The sequence below is a fragment of the Haliotis asinina genome, chromosome 6, assembly GCF_037392515.1.
Source record: "Haliotis asinina isolate JCU_RB_2024 chromosome 6, JCU_Hal_asi_v2, whole genome shotgun sequence".
Classification (NCBI taxonomy): Eukaryota; Metazoa; Mollusca; class Gastropoda; order Lepetellida; family Haliotidae; genus Haliotis; species Haliotis asinina.
The window spans coordinates 321025-341257 of NC_090285.1; the positions used below are offsets into that span (position 1 = coordinate 321025).

General features: G+C 38.4%; 1 protein-coding gene across 2 annotated transcripts in view; it reads left to right on the forward strand.

Annotated features, from left to right (window-relative positions):
• The window catches only part of LOC137286610 (uncharacterized), a 159630-nt gene that overhangs the window by 95812 nt on the left and 43585 nt on the right, over positions 1-20233 (forward strand). The window contains exon 3 of one of the 2 annotated variants that reach the window (XM_067818559.1): positions 19383-19553. The exons of the other annotated variant lie outside the window; for it this stretch is intronic. Coding sequence (XP_067674660.1) covers positions 19383-19553 — 171 coding nt within the window. The remainder of the gene's footprint in view (positions 1-19382; positions 19554-20233) is intronic. 2 annotated transcript variants of the gene reach the window in all.

Genomic DNA, 20233 nt, shown 5'->3' on the forward strand with positions numbered 1-20233 from the left:
GGGTCTTGATTTAACTATGAGACACATACCAGGAAGTAGAATACCCAAACAGGTCTAGACTTAACAATGACACACATACCAGGAAGTATGATACCCAAACAGGTCTAAACTTAACAATGACACACATAGCAGAAAGTAGAATACCCAAACGGGTCTAGATTTAACAATGACACACATAGCAGAAAGTAGAATACCCAAACGGGTCTAGATTTAACAATGACACACATACCAGAAAGTAGAATACCCAAACGGGTCTAGATTTAACAATGACACACATACCAGGAAGTAGAATACCCAAACAGGTCTAGTATTAACAATGACACACATACCAGAAAGTAGAATACCCAAACAGGTCTAGACTTAACAATGACACACATACCAGAAAGTAGAATACCCAAACGGGTCTAGATTTAACAATGACACACATACCAGGAAGTAGAATACCCAAACAGGTCTAGACTTAAGAATGACACACATACCAGGAAGTAGAATACCCAAACAGGTCTAGACTTAACAATGACACACATAGCAGAAAGTAGAATACCCAAACGGGTCTAGACTTAACAATGACACACATACCAGAAAGTAGAATACCCAAACGGGTCTAGACTTAACATTGACACACATACCAGAAAGTAGAATACCCAAACAAGTCTAGATTTAATAATGACACACATACCAGAAAGTAGAATACCCAAACAGGTCTAGATTTAACAATGACACACATACCAGAAAGTAGAATACCCAAACAGGTCTAGACTTAACAATGACACACATACCAGAAAGTAGAATACCCAAACGGGTCTAGACTTAACAATAACACACATACCATGAAGTAGAATACCCAAACGGGTCTAGACTTAACAATGACACACATTCCAGAAAGTAGAATACCCAAACGTGTCTAGACTTAACAATGACACACATTCCAGAAAGTAGAATGCCCAAACGGGTCTAGACTTAACAATGACACACATTCCAGAAAGTAGAATACCCAAACAGGTCTAGACTTAACAATGACACACATACCAGGAAGTAGAATACCCAAACAGGTCTAGATTTAACAATAACACACATACCAGAAAGTAGAATACCCAAACGGGTCTAGACTTAACAATGACACACATACCAGAAAGTAGAATACCCAAACGGGTCTAGACTTAACAATGACACACATTCCAGAAAGTAGAATACCCATGCAGATCCAGCTTAGAGAACACAATGGACCTTACATTAAAAAACCTTTGACAAAATGCTTGACTTGTGTTCTCTAAAACCAGAAATGTATTTATTTGCCTCGAGAATTAACACGACATTTGATACAGATGCATTTCATACTGACGCATATACTACGGATTAGTCTGATGGCAAAGTGCTTACAAAACGTGTTTGTTAAAGGGAAAGGGATAATACCTGCCCCAATATTGCCTGAAAACCATGGCACACAAAATGAAGCGTTTTGGGACAAACGGTTCCCCTTTTGCGATCAAAGGAAACTTGATCCCATTTTCTGCGGATACAAGATGTGTGTTGGATTTTTATGTGAGTTGTTTCAGCAGGTTATAGTGCCCTTAACACGGCTAGAAGTGCGTTGTCTGCTATTATAGGTAGCACCAGGGAGCCAATGGGTGATCACCCTTCAGTGAAAAGATCTATGGGAGTTTTTCAGGAGAAACCCCAACGCCAAGATATCAAGATGTTTGGGATGTCAATGTACTTCTTGAATATTTTCGTAAACTCTCTCCAGTTAGAAAGTTAACTTTCAATCAACTATCCATCAAGCTTGTTTAACTTTTTGTTCAATTGTTACTGCCCACAAAGAGGACAAACGTTACATTTATTGGACTTGGATTCTACGAACATTTCATCTAGTTGTTCTTCAGTTGAGTTTTTATTGAAGGATCTGCATGTCAAGTAATCTAAATCTGGTAAAGTTTTTGCTTCAGTGAAAATACGGGCTTACGCCCCCGACAAACATTTGTGTCCCATCACAGCTCTCAGTGAATACATTTCACGTACTGACCCTCCCAGAGATGCAGAGTCACGATTGTTCATCACTTGTGTTAAACCCCAGTAACGAGTATCCAGGGACACTATTAGTCGTTGGATTTAACAGTGCTGGAATATACACTGCAATGTATGGACCTCATAGTATCAGGGCAGCAAGTAAACGCAATGTGCCTGTGCATCAGATCCTTGACAGGGCAGGCTAGGCTTCCGCAAAGACTTTTGCGAAGTATTACCAAACACCTGTTGTCTCAGAACGCTCAACTTTGTTTGCATTCATGACCCCTCTCATCTTCAAGTACATACTGTTAGAGACTGATCTCGCGCATGCGCACTTGCAATTTCATGTGACCACAGTACTAAGGATTGGGTGGCAGAATTAAAATCGAACTTCAACTTACAGGTAAGTCTCGTTTAATTTTCTAAGTAGATATCATACAGTTGCATAGCAGTTTATTTCCATGTATAATAATAGCCTTGTGCAAAATGGAGTACGTCTTTGAAACTCTTCCAACTTCACACTGTATAGTGGCACTAGATACAAATTTATTGGCACCAAGATATTTCTTAGAGAAAGAGTTTTGTAAATTTCAGCATTATTTCTTTCAACATAGCCCCATATCTCAGAACCACATACAACACATGGTACTATTATGTTGTCAAATATTTCCAAAATTAAATTCAGTGAGATTAAAGGACATTTCGCAATACGCTGACAAATTGGAAAACAAGTTTGTTCAAATTTGCGGGCTAATATGTCACATGTAATTAATGCCAATGTTTATATTTCCCAGCAATACACATCCTTTAAAAATGTTTTACCTTTAGTTTTTACTGTTTGACCACCTAGTATGCAAGCCAATTCAAATCTTTACTAGTGACACGGTCAGTGCTTGAAACTGAATCAAACTCCATTCTCCTTTACTTCATTTCTAAGTTCTCTCTTTCAGTAACGTTTCGTTCCTCCTTTGCCTGAGCTATTCTTCTCAACCTTTCTTTTCAATTTTGACATTATTCTGAATGTCGTTGTCGTCATCGAATTGATTAACCGCCACTGTATATGAGAAATGCCTAAAATTGCAACTGAAAATCAACAATTTTCAATTATGTAACATAGACTGGATCAGGTAGATGCAGTTGATAGATGCAATTAAGAGACTTGCCTGTACGAGTTTTCCTCTTTGTTTTTGTTTGTTTCTTGTTTGACCGTTGGCTTCACTGCAATGTTGGGAGTTGATATGATACTGAGCAATGATGATATGGTATCTGTGGACGAAATATAATAATCACCGATTATTACTTTGCAATTTTGCAATAATTAGTCAATTGAGAGAGAGAGGGAGGGAAGAGAGAGAGGGGGAAGAGAGAGAGAGTATAAATCTCATCATGGTTTGGGATTGCTAGCAGATACATAATTGGAAACATATATTGCTCGAAGGCAAGTGACATACATCCTGTTTAGTTTGATTTTTGTGTATGATATATCCAAGTGAACAATACTTCACATGAAGAATTTTCCACTGGGGTATCAGGGACACACATGTTGCCGGTGTCCACTTAGTCCTCAGTCACTAGTGGGGACTGTGTGGCCGTGCATGACGCTGTTGGACCTGTAGGGACTGTGTGGTCATGCATGACTCTCTTGGACCTGTAGGGGCTGTGTGGTCGTGCATGACTCTCTTGGACCTGTAGGGACTGTGTGGTCGTGGATGACTCTCTTGGACCTGTAGGAACTGTGTGGTCATGCATGACTCTCTTGGACCTGTAGGGACTGTGTGATCGTGCATGACTCTCTTGGACCTGTAGGGACTGTGTGGTCATACATGACGCTGTTGGACCTGTAGGGACTGTGTGGTCATGCATGAGTCTCTTGGACCTGTAGGGACTGTGTGGTCATGCATGACTCTCTTGGACCTGTAGGGACTGTGTGGTCATGCATGACTCTCTTGGACCTGTAGGGACTGTGTGGTCATGCATGATGCTGTTGGACCTGTAGGGACTGTGTGGTCGTGCATGACTCTCTTGGACCTGTAGGGACTGTGTGGTCATGCATGACGCTGTTGGACCTGTAGGGACTGTGTGGTCATGCATGACTTTCTTGGACCTGTAGGGACTGTGTGGTCATGCATGACGCTGTTGGACCTGTAGGGACTGTGTGGTCATGCATGACTCTCTTGGACCTGTATTGGGCTGTGTGGTCGTGCATGACGCTGTTGGACCTGTAGGGACTGTGTGGTCATGCATGACTCTGTTGGACTTGTAATCACATTCATGACATTAACTACATCAGTTGAAAATTCAGACAATTACTTTGAATCAGTGTCATTGATTTTATAATAACTGAAATGGTGTTATTGACAAATATTATATTAAAGTTGTTTGCTTGTTTTTGTTTTTGTTTTTTTTTTATCTGAGACATACTGTGCTCATGGCAGTGCTACTTCTTACAGACTTGAAAGGATTCTGACTCCATCCCCCCCCCCCCTCAGTCCCTTCCAACAAGCGGCAAGTGGGTATGAGACTTGTTACCTATTAAAACATTGTCATGGTTGACCCATAATATTGTCTTTATGGTACTTTCAACGACCAATCAATATGATTACAATTAATTTACTTCACACCATTTGGGTAGAGATTTAAAAGCTTACTCATTGTCATTCATAATTTCTTTCTACGTAGAGAAATTGTGTAGCAAATTTCAGCAAAGCTTCAGCAGTAAAATGAATGCTTCACAAATGCTCTCTTCCACTTCTGACAATCTTTAGGGTCAAGGATCGCCACCAGTTTTCTTCATCTCCCTTCTTCTCGTCATTTCCTTCTTTAACTAAAGACCTGTGAAAATTCAAATCTTGTGTAGATGATCATGATATATATATATATAAAATGACATGATATTCCATACAAATTTATGACATGTTGATAATACCATTACTGGTTTATCAACATGCTCATCTCGCTAATAATGCATCTATGTGAGGTAATTGTAATTGAAAGTAATCGTAATATATAGTTCTAATCTGAAACATATACATTATACCATTTATATTAGATATTGTGAATTAACTGGTAGCAAGGTTCTTGTACACTAAATACAAATTACTTGCATGAATTTATGTTACCAAAATATGTTACCAACTGTAATGTAAATGAACTAAAATTGTCCCCAAACCTGGATAAAATTGTTACCGATGTTGAATTTCGTACTATTGTCAAGCCAGTTTTGTCATGCAAATCAATTAAACATCAACAATAATTTTGCAACAAATAACACATATTTAGGTTGCCTGAAAAAAGGTCCATGTTTCTTCTCCTGAAGTCCATTTCTTGCGGACATCGTCATCATCCCTCATAGCAGTGGCATGTACATTGATCCTATTACAATACATGTTCATAGTACAATGACAGATTATATTTTTCCTTCGTGACATGTAATGCTGTAATTGTTTAGAATTATTATGTTGAGCATGTAAAGATATTTATAATACCAAGATAATTTAACAAACAATATGCCGACACAATAGCCATTTCCTATCTAAGGACGCTATAACCTGTCCCGCCAACTAATTTCGCTGTTGCGAGGTTGTCATTACTGTCTTATGATGTTGTGTTTGACTAAGTATTTAATTTACTTTGATGACACTTGTTACAAATAAAAAAAAATAGTAGTGCGTTCTTCTACTCGTTGTGTTCTTCTGGTGTTACGAGAGTGTATTTGCTGTGATTTGAGTTGTTATTAATTATTACTGCGGTTGTTGTAATTGGGTCACAATATTTAAGGTTTTAGTGTTAGTTATTATGGGTCACATTTCCTACGGAGAATGGTTTAAGCGGCACGCTTCTAAGGCAGTACTTTGGAGTTATCTGCCCTTGGCTTTCTATTTGTCGACTTCCGGGAGACTGTTTCAAGGGTTCTCCACGTTGGCCTGACGGAAACTGGTGCAAACTCTTGTCAGTTTCAAGTCCTGCTTTGTACTTGGACGGATGAGATTCCAGCCACTCAGCAGTTTACCATCTCTACTGACATGATTTTTGATTGGATCGAGCGCAAATTCAGAGAACACGTATTTTCTAACATACCTATATACATTCTTCATGGATAACAACTTCTTTCAGTGTATTTTGTTTGTTACTGAAACGACGCATAAAGTACACAAAAAGAATTTGTTATCCATAAAGAATCTTACTTTCTTGTGACTCGCTATACTTCTAAAATGCTCATCAAACAGATCATCTTTCTGTACACACAATGAACCCTCAGCATATCAGCAAATGAAACAGCCAATCGGAAGCCGTCGTTACACTTGAGTGCATATCCACCCGCTATGACTGGGTTCGGTCTCCCGAGGGCTTCGTTTCGGGGGAAGAAAGCCCAAGTACAAAATATTGCACTTTTGAATCGCGATTGTACGCTTATAATTGTGTTTATTTGTTTCTTTTAAAAGCAGCAATGTATATTATATGTCATGAATAAGTGATAAATGTGTTTTAATTATGTTTGATTTTTGTTTGTTGCATGTCACCTTTAAGCTGAAATCGCAGTTGAATAGGAAGAAGTCTACTTTTCAGCGATTTCATTCCAGAGACGTTTTTCCTGCTACTGTGATAACTCTACAAATAGGTAGCGGCTGTTTTCACCCACTTCAGATGTTGAAATGTCCAGTTCGAAGGAAGAGAAATTAGATTTTCTCGCCACAACTTCATGCGTACGGTTGGTGAGTTGTATTTGTGTTTGGCGCTTGATTTCAATATTGTTTATTTCACTTGCTTAGCAATGGCTAACAATGACCACAACACAACGCACAGTGCGGAGTCCCCGATCGGGTAACGTAAACTTCCGTCTTACAGAAGTGCGACACTGGTCAATAAACGGTCAAAACGGCCTAATAAGGCAACATAAAAGAGTGTTGTGAAGGTGGGCGATAGTTGTACAGCGAAAAGGTATACTTCCGTCGCGGAATATATGCATGTTTATCCATGTGAAGCGAACAATTAGCGAGAATCGAGGTTTATCGAAGTATTCAATATGGCGGTTGAATGGACGATCTTTTTATTGCGTGAGGCGATAACTCTCCTTGTCAAATGATATAAGCGACGTCCAACTTCTCGGTTCCGGTCTGGTTCCGGGCTCAAAGTGCGCTGCGACAACTTGCTACATGTAAAGACAGAACCCAGCAAACGCGTTGCCGTGGTCACCTTCACAGAAAAAACGATCGTTTTCGACGAAAATCTATTAACTGACACATGTTTCGCTTTGATTTTTAGTTTAGAAAGGCATCGTTTGTTTAATTTCCATGTACAGTGCGAACTGACACGATATAGACAAAGAGGGAAAACGAAATGAAAAATCGGTATGTTGTCACGGTATTTCCTACGACAGAACACGAGGCAGTGCAAGTCTTGGGTGTCGTAGCATCAGTGACAATTCTTTTTGTATGTTATCAACCCCTATGTTATTTCCATCTGTAATTCATTAACACTTGTCGCATTCTACAAATAGTTCCCATACTACCACCGATCTCAATGTAAACAATCGGAGATCCTCGGAGATATACCTCCAACTAACGACTATCCCCTGGCTGGAAGGTCTTTATCGTCAATTTGTGATTATTACACATCCCTGACAATTGAAGAAATTCTGTATAGCATGTAACACTTAGTTAGAAATATATTATTTACGTTTTGAAAAGCTGTTCCTCACTAATCTGAATCCATTTTGGTTTTAAATTCTCGCACTACTGTATATTTTTATGTATACTTATGAAAGTGCTATAGGCCTATTGTCCAAACAGTTATTCATTCGCATCAGAAACACCAGTCATTATACTTGGCAATACAATATTTACCCATTGTCAAGGACATGCATGATATCGAATTACATATGCGTTTCTTGTTTTGATACTGACAAATATTTCGCACGACAAACCATATATTATCTAACTTTAACTTTGTTTTCTGATTTTTGTTCAACAGTTATTTAAAAAAACTTTAGGTTATATAGGTTTGTTAGGAATTAACAAAGAAACTGTGTTTAAAATCAAATATGTTTTGATGACATAATTCGAATTTAACCCCATATTATCCTATGAAGATATGTTTATGCATATATTTATATTCTTACGAATTTAACAGATAATATGTACACTGGCTGAATAAAGTCGTGCATCTGTAATTTATTGTTAAAGTACACACGCATCAGCTTACAGTAAACTCAGATAGAAATACAAAATTGTACAGTGCAGCTACAATGTAAAGTGGGAAACAATTCTGACATTTTTTACATATTTGTGTTAAAATTTGAAAGATCAATTTATTTTAACAAAACATGAAGAGCTAGATCTAATAAATACAATATCATCTTTTTCATGACTATTATAAAAATCTTATTAATGTGAAGCTGTATGCAGACACAACAGTAAAATGTAAACCTTTGTTGCTTCAAGACTTAACAGTGCCATTTATTATACTAGAGATTGAAATTTATAATAAGTATGAATATATGTATTTTTTAGTTATATAAAAACATACGCAATAAAAGACAGAATTTGGAAAGTGGCCTTGAATATGTACTTATCCTAGTAGTACTGCTTCTTCGGTGTCTGTAATATTATATTTAATAAATGAATATTTTGATATTATTCCCTTTTATTAAAAATTAAGAAAAATATATAACATACTAATTTATACCCCAAATTCAGGATAATTAAAATGCAGAAGACATTTACAGTGTTTTATGCATTATTTATCCATGCTGTGATTTTATATTTCAGACACCACAAACAGTTACAGACACAAAAGAGTAGATTTTAGTTATGCCCATGTATATCGCATTTTAAAATTGCATGGCTACATGTAGGTGATGATTGACATAATCAGTCCGTTACTGTTATCCTACAATTACGTGACCGTTGTTTCTCACTTCTCTCTCTACCTGCTATATATATTGAAATCTCAATCCCATCTTGTATAACCCGATGAAACTTACGTAACATGACTTTCAGTGTTCCTCACCCCATCAGCTCCAGTGAGTTACATGAATGTAGCCACATCGACCTTAATACTAAAGCGATCTGAGTACATCTACAATGAAAGTACATTGCAGTTTTAAAAGTTGAGACATCAAGTGCCAAACTTACGTTAACGATTGTAAAACGTCAACAAGACAGGACGATCACCTGATTCCACCGCCTCGCTTCGAACTGCTTTTTCTCGATACATTCTAGCAATATAAGCAGTTGTGACTATCCCAAGTGTTTCAGAGAAAATCGGAATAAATATTTCAGGACATAACACTGGCTATATCATCGTAAAAGGGAAAAGATATGCTGTCCATGCACCAGCGTGAACGTTCGCGGTGAAGGTAAAGGCTATACTAGTTAACTGTCTCTAATTGTAATGGTAACACGAATGGCTCATATCGCGCATACGACATGCGCTGTCACTTTAAGGTTGGACCGTCCCATTACCTTGCTCTTATAGTAATATAGGAGCATATTCTATGCATCGATGGGTTGTCGTCTATTTACACAAATGGACGTAACTCGCGCTTCATGTTCTTTTCAGGTCTTTTCAGAGTTTGCATAGCCAGAGCTAAAAGTTATGAAACGCCTTTAGCGTGGTATCGTAAGATAAATCGTAGGAGTTAAGGGACCTTGAATTTTCGAGACCTGAATGAAACGGGGCCCAGGACTAAAATGATATTTATTAAATGTTCCACAGGAGCTTGTATGAGATCAAATGTATTGTACAATGCCCTGACAATTTTGTGACGTCATGAACTTGATGACGTCACAATGATTGTACAATGCCCTGACAATTTTGTGACGTCATGAACTTGATGACGTCACAATGCTATGACATCGCGGCACTGCAAGACTAAGGGTAGTAGAGTCTAGATGAATATCTATCAAGATTGAAAATTCACGAAGAACGATTTTAATGATAAATAGAATCCCCCTTCATGTGTATTGATTTTAATCATATCAAGACTCAGTAATAAGGGTAAAAATATCTTGTAAATTTATTGAATTGCTTTCATATAATTGATACCAACAGATATTTTGGTGAGATTCTCAATATATCACACATATGCATGTGACATTTTGGGCCTTAACGCCAAAATATATACTTTGATAACTGATATAGAGTAGACAAGATATAGGGTAGTCAAGATTTATAAATATAATACATATGGTTTCATCATGTTGTCTCTAAAGAATGTTTGCTTTGTGACAAGCACGCTTATGACAACCATGAGATACTACATTGTGACAAATTATTACTTCTCCGAAATAGGTTTTTCTCTTCTCTGATTGATCTACATGATGTTGAAATCTATGTAAACTGTGAAATGTTTGAAGACGACGCAATGTTGTCAACACTTCAAGGTGCAGATAAACAGTTCACGCGATCCTTCGTCCGGGACACACATCCCATTATAATTATAAACATTGCAACATATGTCCATCATTTGAAACCATATCTTGAGCTTATATTTTAATGGAGACAATCAAGCTCTGTGTGCAACTGGCACCATCGCTTTGTGAAAGTTTTATTATGTTATTATGTTTGATGCCTGATTTCTGTGCATTTCAAGTATCAACTATGAATGACATTGCCCTGTGTGTAAATACTATTAGATTGTGTTCTATGTTTGATGCCTGATTTCTGTGCATATCAACTATCAACTATAAATGACATTGTCCTGTGTGTAAATACTATTAGATTGTGTTCTATGTTTGATGCCTGATTTCTGTGCATTTCAAGTATCAACTATGAATGACATTGTCCTGTGTGTAAATACTATCAGATTGTGTTCTATGTTTGATGCCTGATTTCTGTGCATATCAAGTATCAACTATGAATGACATTGTCCTGTGTGTAAATACTATTAGATTGTGTTCTATGTTTGATGCCTGATTTCTGTGCATATCAAGTATCAACTATGAATGACATTGTCCTGTGTGTAAATACTATTAGATTGTGTTCTATGTTTGATGCCTGATTTCTGTGCATATCAAGTATCAACTATGAATGACATTGTCCTGTGTGTAAATACTATCAGATTGTGTTCTATGTTTGATGCCTGATTTCTGTGCATATCAAGTATCAACTATGAATGACATTGTCCTGTGTGTAAATACTATTAGATTGTGTTCTATTTTTGACGAGAGAAAGTATATCAATAATCCTCTGATTGATTTCTCGAGGAAATAAGGAATTTCTCTCTCTCTCTCATAGAGTAGATTTGCATTGCATTAATTCACATAAGCTTTGTGAATTAAAGCTCTAAATGTTTTGGTTCTCTTTTCCTTTTTTTTTGCCTGCCTAAATATTTTTTTATATCGATGAAGAATTTGTATCAAGAGCATATCCTCTATAATTTCATATAGGGTTCCACGGCTACATTTGTTTGAAAGTAGAATATATTCTCAAATTGGGTTTCTGAACAACGACATCATGCTGTTGTTGAGATCCATTATCCTAAATGCGCCGTCTGAAATCTGATAGAAAGAATCCTGAGTTCCCCACGTCCTGACTTACCCATATATAGCCAAAGCCGTATTGAAAGAGAATGTTGTTGATATCAGTTGCGCATGATTTACGTCCCGTTTTGCCCAGTCCATAAAATCCACAGAGTATAAGATAGATTTGTTCAGGTAAATGGTCAATTGATAGAAGTGTAGTCCAGTATTTAATACATTTAAAGATGAGATGAATGCGAATCCGATGACGTCCTGTTTCTCCCAAAACGGCAGCATTACTTGAAGCGTTAGGCAGACGCAAAAAGCGTTTCAGGAAGTTGGCTTGTAGTTCAGGTAAAAACTCTGATTACACTCGCAGTCTCGTTTCCTGCTCACTGGGTTCCGTTGTATAGCGCAACTTAGAACAATAACCAGTCCAGATTTTTTAGACGAACTCAATCAACTAGACATGTCAACATTGATCAGTATTATTTCATACAACCACTTGCTTATCCTTGCAAACACGTCGCGCATGGTGCCATGTTTTGCAGCGTGCTCTGACAAACGGGAATCTGGAATTCCTTGCAATGCCAAACGAGGCTCGGTCTCTAGAAATGTTTAGCGGTCTGGTAATATGCATTGTATATACGTTACAGAAAGGTACTTAAAAGGCACAAAGAACACAGAGCGGGTGCAGCCAGTGAGCCACATGAATTGTGGGTCACCGTACGACCTCTTCCAGCAGGGACAATCTGTCGCGTCTCAATAACAACATGCTGCCTACGAATAAAAGAAACACGATTAAAGTTTAAAAACATGTCATTTGTAAATACCCAAACAAGCAATTTGAATTCAGTGTAACCAGAGTTTATGTGGTATCAATTTTCACTTTCACACGAGATAATTCGGATCTGCTGAAAAGTAGGCTCGTGCTTCGGCTTGTTCAATCCTTTCGCGTATAGATGGTATCCCCAGATGTCTGCTCCATAAGTTGATATGAGTTGAATGTTTATTTCAATAAATAAATAAATAAATAAATAAATAAATAAATAAATAAATAAATAAATAAATAAATAAATAAATAAATAAATAAATAAATAAATAAATAAATAAATAAATAAATAAATAAAGCTGTTGTTTTAGTCCATAACACTTTTGGAGCAAAGAATAATTCCTAATTTTAGGAAACAGCTTCAATTTATGTCAGGGTTAGGGTTAGGGTTATAAATAACTCATAAAACTAACTCATAGAATAATTCTTCATAAGTCCTTAGTCTTCTTCCCTCTCTGAAGACGATGATTTTAGTTTTGGACATATTTCCCCTTTGCTACAGAAGTTGCTCATACAGTTGATATGTTAACCGACCCGCTTCAGTAGCCACATCATCAAAGAGGAATCGGTGAATATTCCTCGGCAATTGCTGTTTTAACTTCTGTTTCGAGTTCATTAATTACAAGTGAAAATAAAATTGGACTTCGCGTCGGTCTATATATGCTGAGTTTCAGTTTTATTCGTTACACTTCTCCACTGAGTGAAAGAAACCCTAGTCGGAGGTCGCGTCTGGTAACCTTTGAGATTGACCAATCAGAACACAGCTTACCAAATCGCGAAAGTGGACACTTGCACATAGAGTTTGTTCAGCCTGACCCGATCAACTGAATGCTAATACATTGCGTTCATTGCACAACTGGTTACGTCTATTATCGTGAAGGGGTGCATCTTGGTCAGTTGATTGTCAACATGTCCGACAACCGAGACAAGGTCGGTTTAACATTCTCTCTTCCCTTTTTAAATGAAGGGGAAGCATATGTAGAGTAGCTCAGGTCAAGCTGAACAAGCTGTACCTTTTGAACTTTTACGTCGAAAAGGTTTGTACCCGAACGATTCCGAATGCTGTTTTCCGTACGATCGCTTCGGGGTGATGCGCATGGAGCACGCTACAGCACTGTCGACAGTGAGTAATCAGTCGCTGAGAAGCGCGTTTTTTTGTGTGGATATTCAAGGCTGTCAGCTTCCGGAAATATGAGCCAGTGGTAACCATCAAAAACCTGTAAGGGTACACACTGCAAATCAGTTATCTGTGTTTTGTGCGGATTTTCGTTTGTTGACAGATCAGTGTCAGTAACTGGGTAATTTTGTAAGTCCTGTCAAACCTTAAACAGTGGTAGTTGTCTGGTTGGTTAAATCCGTTTGGCAGTCTCGCATTTCATAGGTCATCGGTCATAGGTCCCTCAAAGGTTACTTGACTCAGCCTTCTGCAACCTTGGCGGGTCCCAACACAGCAGTTGAAATAATCGGTAATACGAGTCTCGGTTTTCGCACATGATTTGAGTTAAGACTACATTTCTCACAACAGAAAGAAATTTCCCATCAATTCCATGGTGCCATAATATTGAATGATCCACACAGTCAAAAGGCCTGATAAAGTCACTGATACATTCTCCTGCCTGCAGATTTATAGATAAATATTTACTCACCTTTCCTTAAAAAGTGAATCTACAGTTGATAGAAACTTCTAAATCCGAACTGTTTCTCTTTAATTATATTGTTTACATGTGCCCATGTTCAAAGTCTGTCGTTTGGGGAAAATGTTCCAAGTTCCGGGAGTAAGGGGATTCCTGTGTAGCAGGGAGACTATATATGTTGTGGATTATCACCATTTGTCCTTACTGTCGACATATTGTAGCAGGGAGACTATATATGTTGTAGATTATCCCAATCTGTCCTTACTGTCCACATATTGTAGCAGGGAGACTATATATGTTGTAGATTATCCCCATTTGTCCTTACTGTCCACATATTGTAGCAGGGAGACTATATATGTTGTAGATTATCCCCATCTGTCCTTACTGTCCACATATTGTAGCAGGGAGACTATATATGTTGTAGAGTATCCCTGTCTGTCCTTACTGTCGACATATTGTAGCAGGGAGACAATATATGTTGTAGATTATCCCTGGCTGTCGTTACTGGCAACATATTGTAGCAGGGAGACTATATATGTTGTAGATTATCCCCATCTGTCCTTACTGTCGACATATTGTAGCAGGGAGACTATATATGTTGTAGATTATCCCCATTTGTCCTTACTGTCGACATATTGTAGCAGGGAGACTATATGTGTTGTAGATTATCTTTGTCTGTCCTTACTTTCGACGTATTGTAGCAGGGAGACTATATATGCTGGAGATTATCCCCATCTGTCCTTACTGTCGACATATTGTAGCAGGGAGACTATATATGTTGTAGATTATCCATGTCTGTCCTTACTGTCGACGTATTGTAGCACTGAGACTATATATGTTGGAGATTATCCCCATCTGTCCTTACTGTCGACATATTGTAGCAGGGAGACTATATATGTTGAAGATTATCCCCATCTGTCCTTACTGTCGACATATATTGTAGCAGGGAGACTATATATGTTGTAGATTATCCCCATCTGTCCTCACTGTCGACATATATTGTAGCAGGGAGACTATATATGTTGTAGATTATCCCCATTTGTCCTTACTGTCGACATGTTGTAGCATGGAGTCTATATATGTTGTACATTATCCCTGGCTGTCGTTACTGTCGACATATTGTAGCAGGGAGACTATATATGTTGTAGATTATCCCCATCTGCCCTTACTGTCGACATATTGTAGCAGGGAGACTATATATGTTGTAGATTATCCCCATTTGTCCTTACTGTCGACATATTGTAGCAGGGAGTCTATATATGTTGTAGATTATCCCTGTCTGTCCTTACTGTCGACATATTGTAGCAGGGAGACTATATATGTTGTAGAGTATCCCTGTCTGTCCTTACTGTCGACATATTGTAACAGGGAGACTATATATGTTGTAGATTATCCCTGTCTGTCCTTACTGTCGACATATTGTAGCAGGGAGACTATATATGTTGTAGAGTATCCCTGTCTGTCCTTACTGTCGACATATTGTAACAGGGAGACTATATATGTTGTAGATTATCCCTGGCTGTCGTTACTGTCAACATATTGTAGCCGGGAGACTATATATGTTGTAGATTATCCCCATCTGTCCTTACTGTCGACATATTGTAGCAGGGAGACTATATATGTTGTAGATTATCCCTGGCTGTCGTTACTGTCGACATATTGTAGCAGGGAGACTATATATGTTGTAGATTATCCCCATTTGTCCTTACTGTCCACATATTGTAGCAGGGTGACTATATATGTTGTAGATTATCCCTGTCTGTCCTTACTGTCGACATATTGTAGCAGGGAGACTATATATGTTGCAGATTATCTTCGTCTGTCGTTACTGTGGACATATTGTAGCAGGGAGACTATATATGTTGTAGATTATCCCTGGCTGTCGTTACTGTCGACATATTGTAGCAGGGAGACTATATATGTTGTAGATTATCCCCATTTGTCCTTACTGTCCACATATTGTAGCAGGGTGACTATATATGTTGTAGATTATCCCTGTCTGTCCTTACTGTCGACATATTGTAGCAGGGAGACTATATATGTTGCAGATTATCTTCGTCTGTCGTTACTGTGGACATATTGTAGGAGGGAGACTATATATGTTGTAGATTATCCCAGTCTATACTGGCCACATGTTTCCAAACCTTCTTATGAAGTGGACATGTAATGGCTCGACACCGCGCCTCTGGATATACGTCATGATTTGAATAGTTTTTAACACACAAAGGAACTGTGATATCCACTGCAGAAATAGTTCTGCTGGTATTCCATCGCAACCTGGAGCTTTCGAGTGTTTTGGTTTCCATATTATGTGCTGTACTTCTTCATGTTTTGTCCGGGCGTTAGGATGATCCGGTGTACCAGATTCACAGTCTCCACATATCTCTGTGACTTGTCTTTTGAGAACGTCTGTAATTTCAGCTAATGCTGATGATGTACATATGTACTCTCTCTTAAACTTTTGAAGTACTTGAACCTTTCGCCTGGTTTGATGTTGTTTCTCTCTTAAACTCGTTTAAGTTCTTCATTTCCTTCCAAAGTCTTAAAACTGTGAAATTTGATTTTCATATTATCCTAGAACAGTCTTTTCTTTTCATTGTACACTTTCTCAATTTTCGACTGGTAACGTGTATGGTGACTTAAGGCGATGGCCCAAATCAGCCACCATAACTGTCTGAACTCATCCTTAGCCGCGAACTTCTCCCGTTTTCTTGTCTCACACATGCTGTCCCACCAGGCACTGTGCCCCGTGTCATTTGCGCTTCCATACCGCTGCTCTCGCCTTCAGGTCACAGATTGTCTCTGCAGCCAAATCCACGTTGTCTGTTATCAGACCGTAGAAATTATCTGTCTGACATTTAGAATGTTCATCGTGCAAACAAGTACGAAACTCGGTTTCGTGATTAGATTTCCACCCAAATTTAGTTAAAACCGTCCCATTCACCAGCACTTTCTGTCTCTGTTTATTGTTTCACTCAGTTTATTGTTTAATGTAACAGTCTCCTGTCAGCATCAGTAACAGAATACCATCAGCATCATATTTGTTCTTGATCTCACATAATGCAGGTTCTAGAAATAATCAAGGCTACTCTTCTCTTCGTTTGCATACTACATTGAATTAGCTTGTGAGCTTTTACACAAACTATGATCAAACAATACAACATATATGGCATCTGTGTAGTGAGACAAAAAACATTTCACTTTCACATAAAACTTTGTGAATATATGTGCACATACCGAGTGTCAGTCAAACCAACAAATGAGAGTCCCGATAATATTTGCTTCAGTCCAATATTATTAAAGTGTCTTTTATGGGGGTTGGCAGTTCCATGAAACCATATTGACATGATGTAAATGTTGAGATGTTTTGCTGCTCTGGTCTAGCTGTTATTACATTTGCGTAAGTTCTTAATTACTAGATATGTAATACAAGATATGTAATACAAGATATGTAATACAAGATATGTAATACAAGATATGTAATACAAGATATGTAATACTAGATATGTAATACTAGATATGTAATATTATCAATCACAAGTTAAAGGCCTCCTTTCCGTCATCTCTGGTCATGGTGAGATGGAATATGAGCTTCCGCTCAGTGAGCTTTACAGCTGATTCTCTGAGCTTGCTTGTCCCAAACCGGATGACAGTTTTATTTCGCGCTTGCTTCACTTTTCCTCATTATACTGCCTCCCCACCGTGTTTCCTCTCTCATTCCTTCTCGTCATCCACTGCCTCTCCCATCTACAGCTTACCCACAGGAATATCCCTCACTGTCTCACGTCCCACGTCTCCCCCTCATTCTCATTCACTCATAACGTTCTCAGCTTTCTCAGCTCCAAATTACATTAAATGAATCACGTGCAGGTCACAATCAATGCCAAACTCATGGACAGCTACACAGATCCATCTACTCGTCCACACAGTTTACAATAACGTTTTAGACGATGTTACAATCATTTATAGCTGCATGGATATAAAACACATCAATGATACATCAAGTACTAAGTACGATGCTCATTTCAAGATAACCAAGGAAAGTCATCAGTGTACACCTGACTGAATATATGGTACACTTGGTCTAAATCTTTGAAGGACATTTTGAAATGGAAATGGAAAGCCAAAAGCCAGATTTGTGGATGTCAGCCTCGTTATTGTAGACAGTACGACGTTTCAGAGGGTTAACTTGCTCCTTCGCCATGTCTTTCTTATATCTGGTCTACTCTAGAACACAGAGTATCTCAGAACATGATTCTGTATTCGTCACCATGCAGGCTGAAAGGTAAAGAGCGTAATACAGTTAAGTAGAACAATGCTATCAGCAGTAGTACACGTGAACTTCTCAACTATGTCCAAGAAAACCCACACAAGTCTAGAAAATGTGGCAGGTCCAGACTTCCATAGCTTCTTGGAAATGAAGGAAGTCCAAGGACTCCTTTTCATATTTTTTATTGGTTTCACTATGGTCTATTTTCCTGTAAAATATGTTCACTTAGTCTACATAAACCTGTATTGAGAAGGGTAAATAGCATCGTTACGACACAACAGTTATGTTATGATGAGGAACGTAAGGTACGAGGCAGAATTTCATCATTTCTTCCCATGAAGAGAACGTTATGTTCTGGTGAAGTATAATATGAAATTAAACGAGCCTTTAATACTGAGTGCACGTGGTACCTGTAATTTGGAAATGTGAATTAAAAAGCATGCCATAAGTACAGAGGCATGTATTGTGTCTCCGCCTGACCAGCGCAGAAAGTCATGTCGGTATTGTAAAAATATGAAATATTTAGCAGAAATGTCCTGTAACACATTCCTTTAAATATTCGATAGGATGTTAAGCCTAATTCTTGCACATGACGTTGAATATGATAGTACTGAAAGGGTTCATAATCTGCATGCAATCAGTTTCTGCTGTATAACCGAACTCATGTTGCGTTATAGAGAAATAGGTAGATTTCCATCGTTTATATATTCCTTCATTATAGCCATAAAGTATTGGGTAAGATAAATATATATATATCATGTCATAGATCTCCGAAGGAAATCGAGAACGGGTTGCTATAGAAAAGAATGTAAATGACTACTCACATAAACTCAAATGTACTACAGGCCTGTGGTCATTTTAAGCACATTTTCAAAATCGAGTGGAGAGCTGACAATTGTAACTGGTTGGATTGTTATCTCACAAGCAGCTAACACGTTTTGAATCCCACAACCTGTCTGTATGGTAATCCCAGCCTCGACCATGTTCGGGCTGTGACGTCATATTGGTGAGCTATGTCCTGTTTCCTTTTTCACAGAACATTCATCTTCGTGACGAGGACATGATTTCTACCCTCGGTGTTGCGAGATGGGATGTTGATTTTGCGAATGCGTTTAAGGGTTAAGATATATCACCACTGTCCTTTCCACATCATATAGTCTCAATCAATTGACGTACAGGAGACTTATGGCGAATGCCCTTACCTCACCGGTGTCTACGCAACTCAGTTTGTCCACGGTCTCCAAGGCAGCCATCCACGCTACATCCGGGCTAACGCAGGATGTAAACATTTCGATGCCTATGGTGGACCTGAAAATATTCCCATCGATCGGCATGTGTTCGATGCCAAGGTGAATTAGGTTTAATGTATTCCATTGTTTTAGTCATGCTGCAATTTAGTGTCATGCTGCCAGTCTAATGTCATGATGCGCTGAAGTGTCAAGCTCCACCGTAATGTCTATGTTCCACTGTAATATCAAGCTCCACTGTAATGTCTATGTTCCACTGTTGTGTCATGTTCCACTCTAGTGTCACGCCCCACTGTCATTAGAGGTGCCACTGTATTATCATACTCCACTGTAGTGTAATGCTCCTTTTAGTGCCACTTTCTACATTAGTGTCATGCTCCATGTAGTCTCTGGCTCCTCTGTAATACCATGCCCCACTGTAGTGTCAAGTTCTACTGTCAAACGCCCCTGTAATGTCATACTCCAATACAGTGTCATGTGCGACTCAAATGTACTGATCCATTTTAATGTCCACGTTCGTCTGTAGTGCCATGCTACACTGTCATTATAGGCATCACTTGTAATGTCATGCTCAGCTGTAGTGTCACGTTCCTCAATTGTGTGACGCTCCACACTAATGTCATGCTCAACTGTATTGTCATGTTTCTCTATAATGCCACGCTCCACTGTAGTGTCACTGTAATGCCACGTTCAACTGTATTCTCATGCTCTAAGGTACAGTAATGCACCATGTAGTATCTGCTCCACTGTAATGTCATACTCCACTGACGTGTCACAGTGTC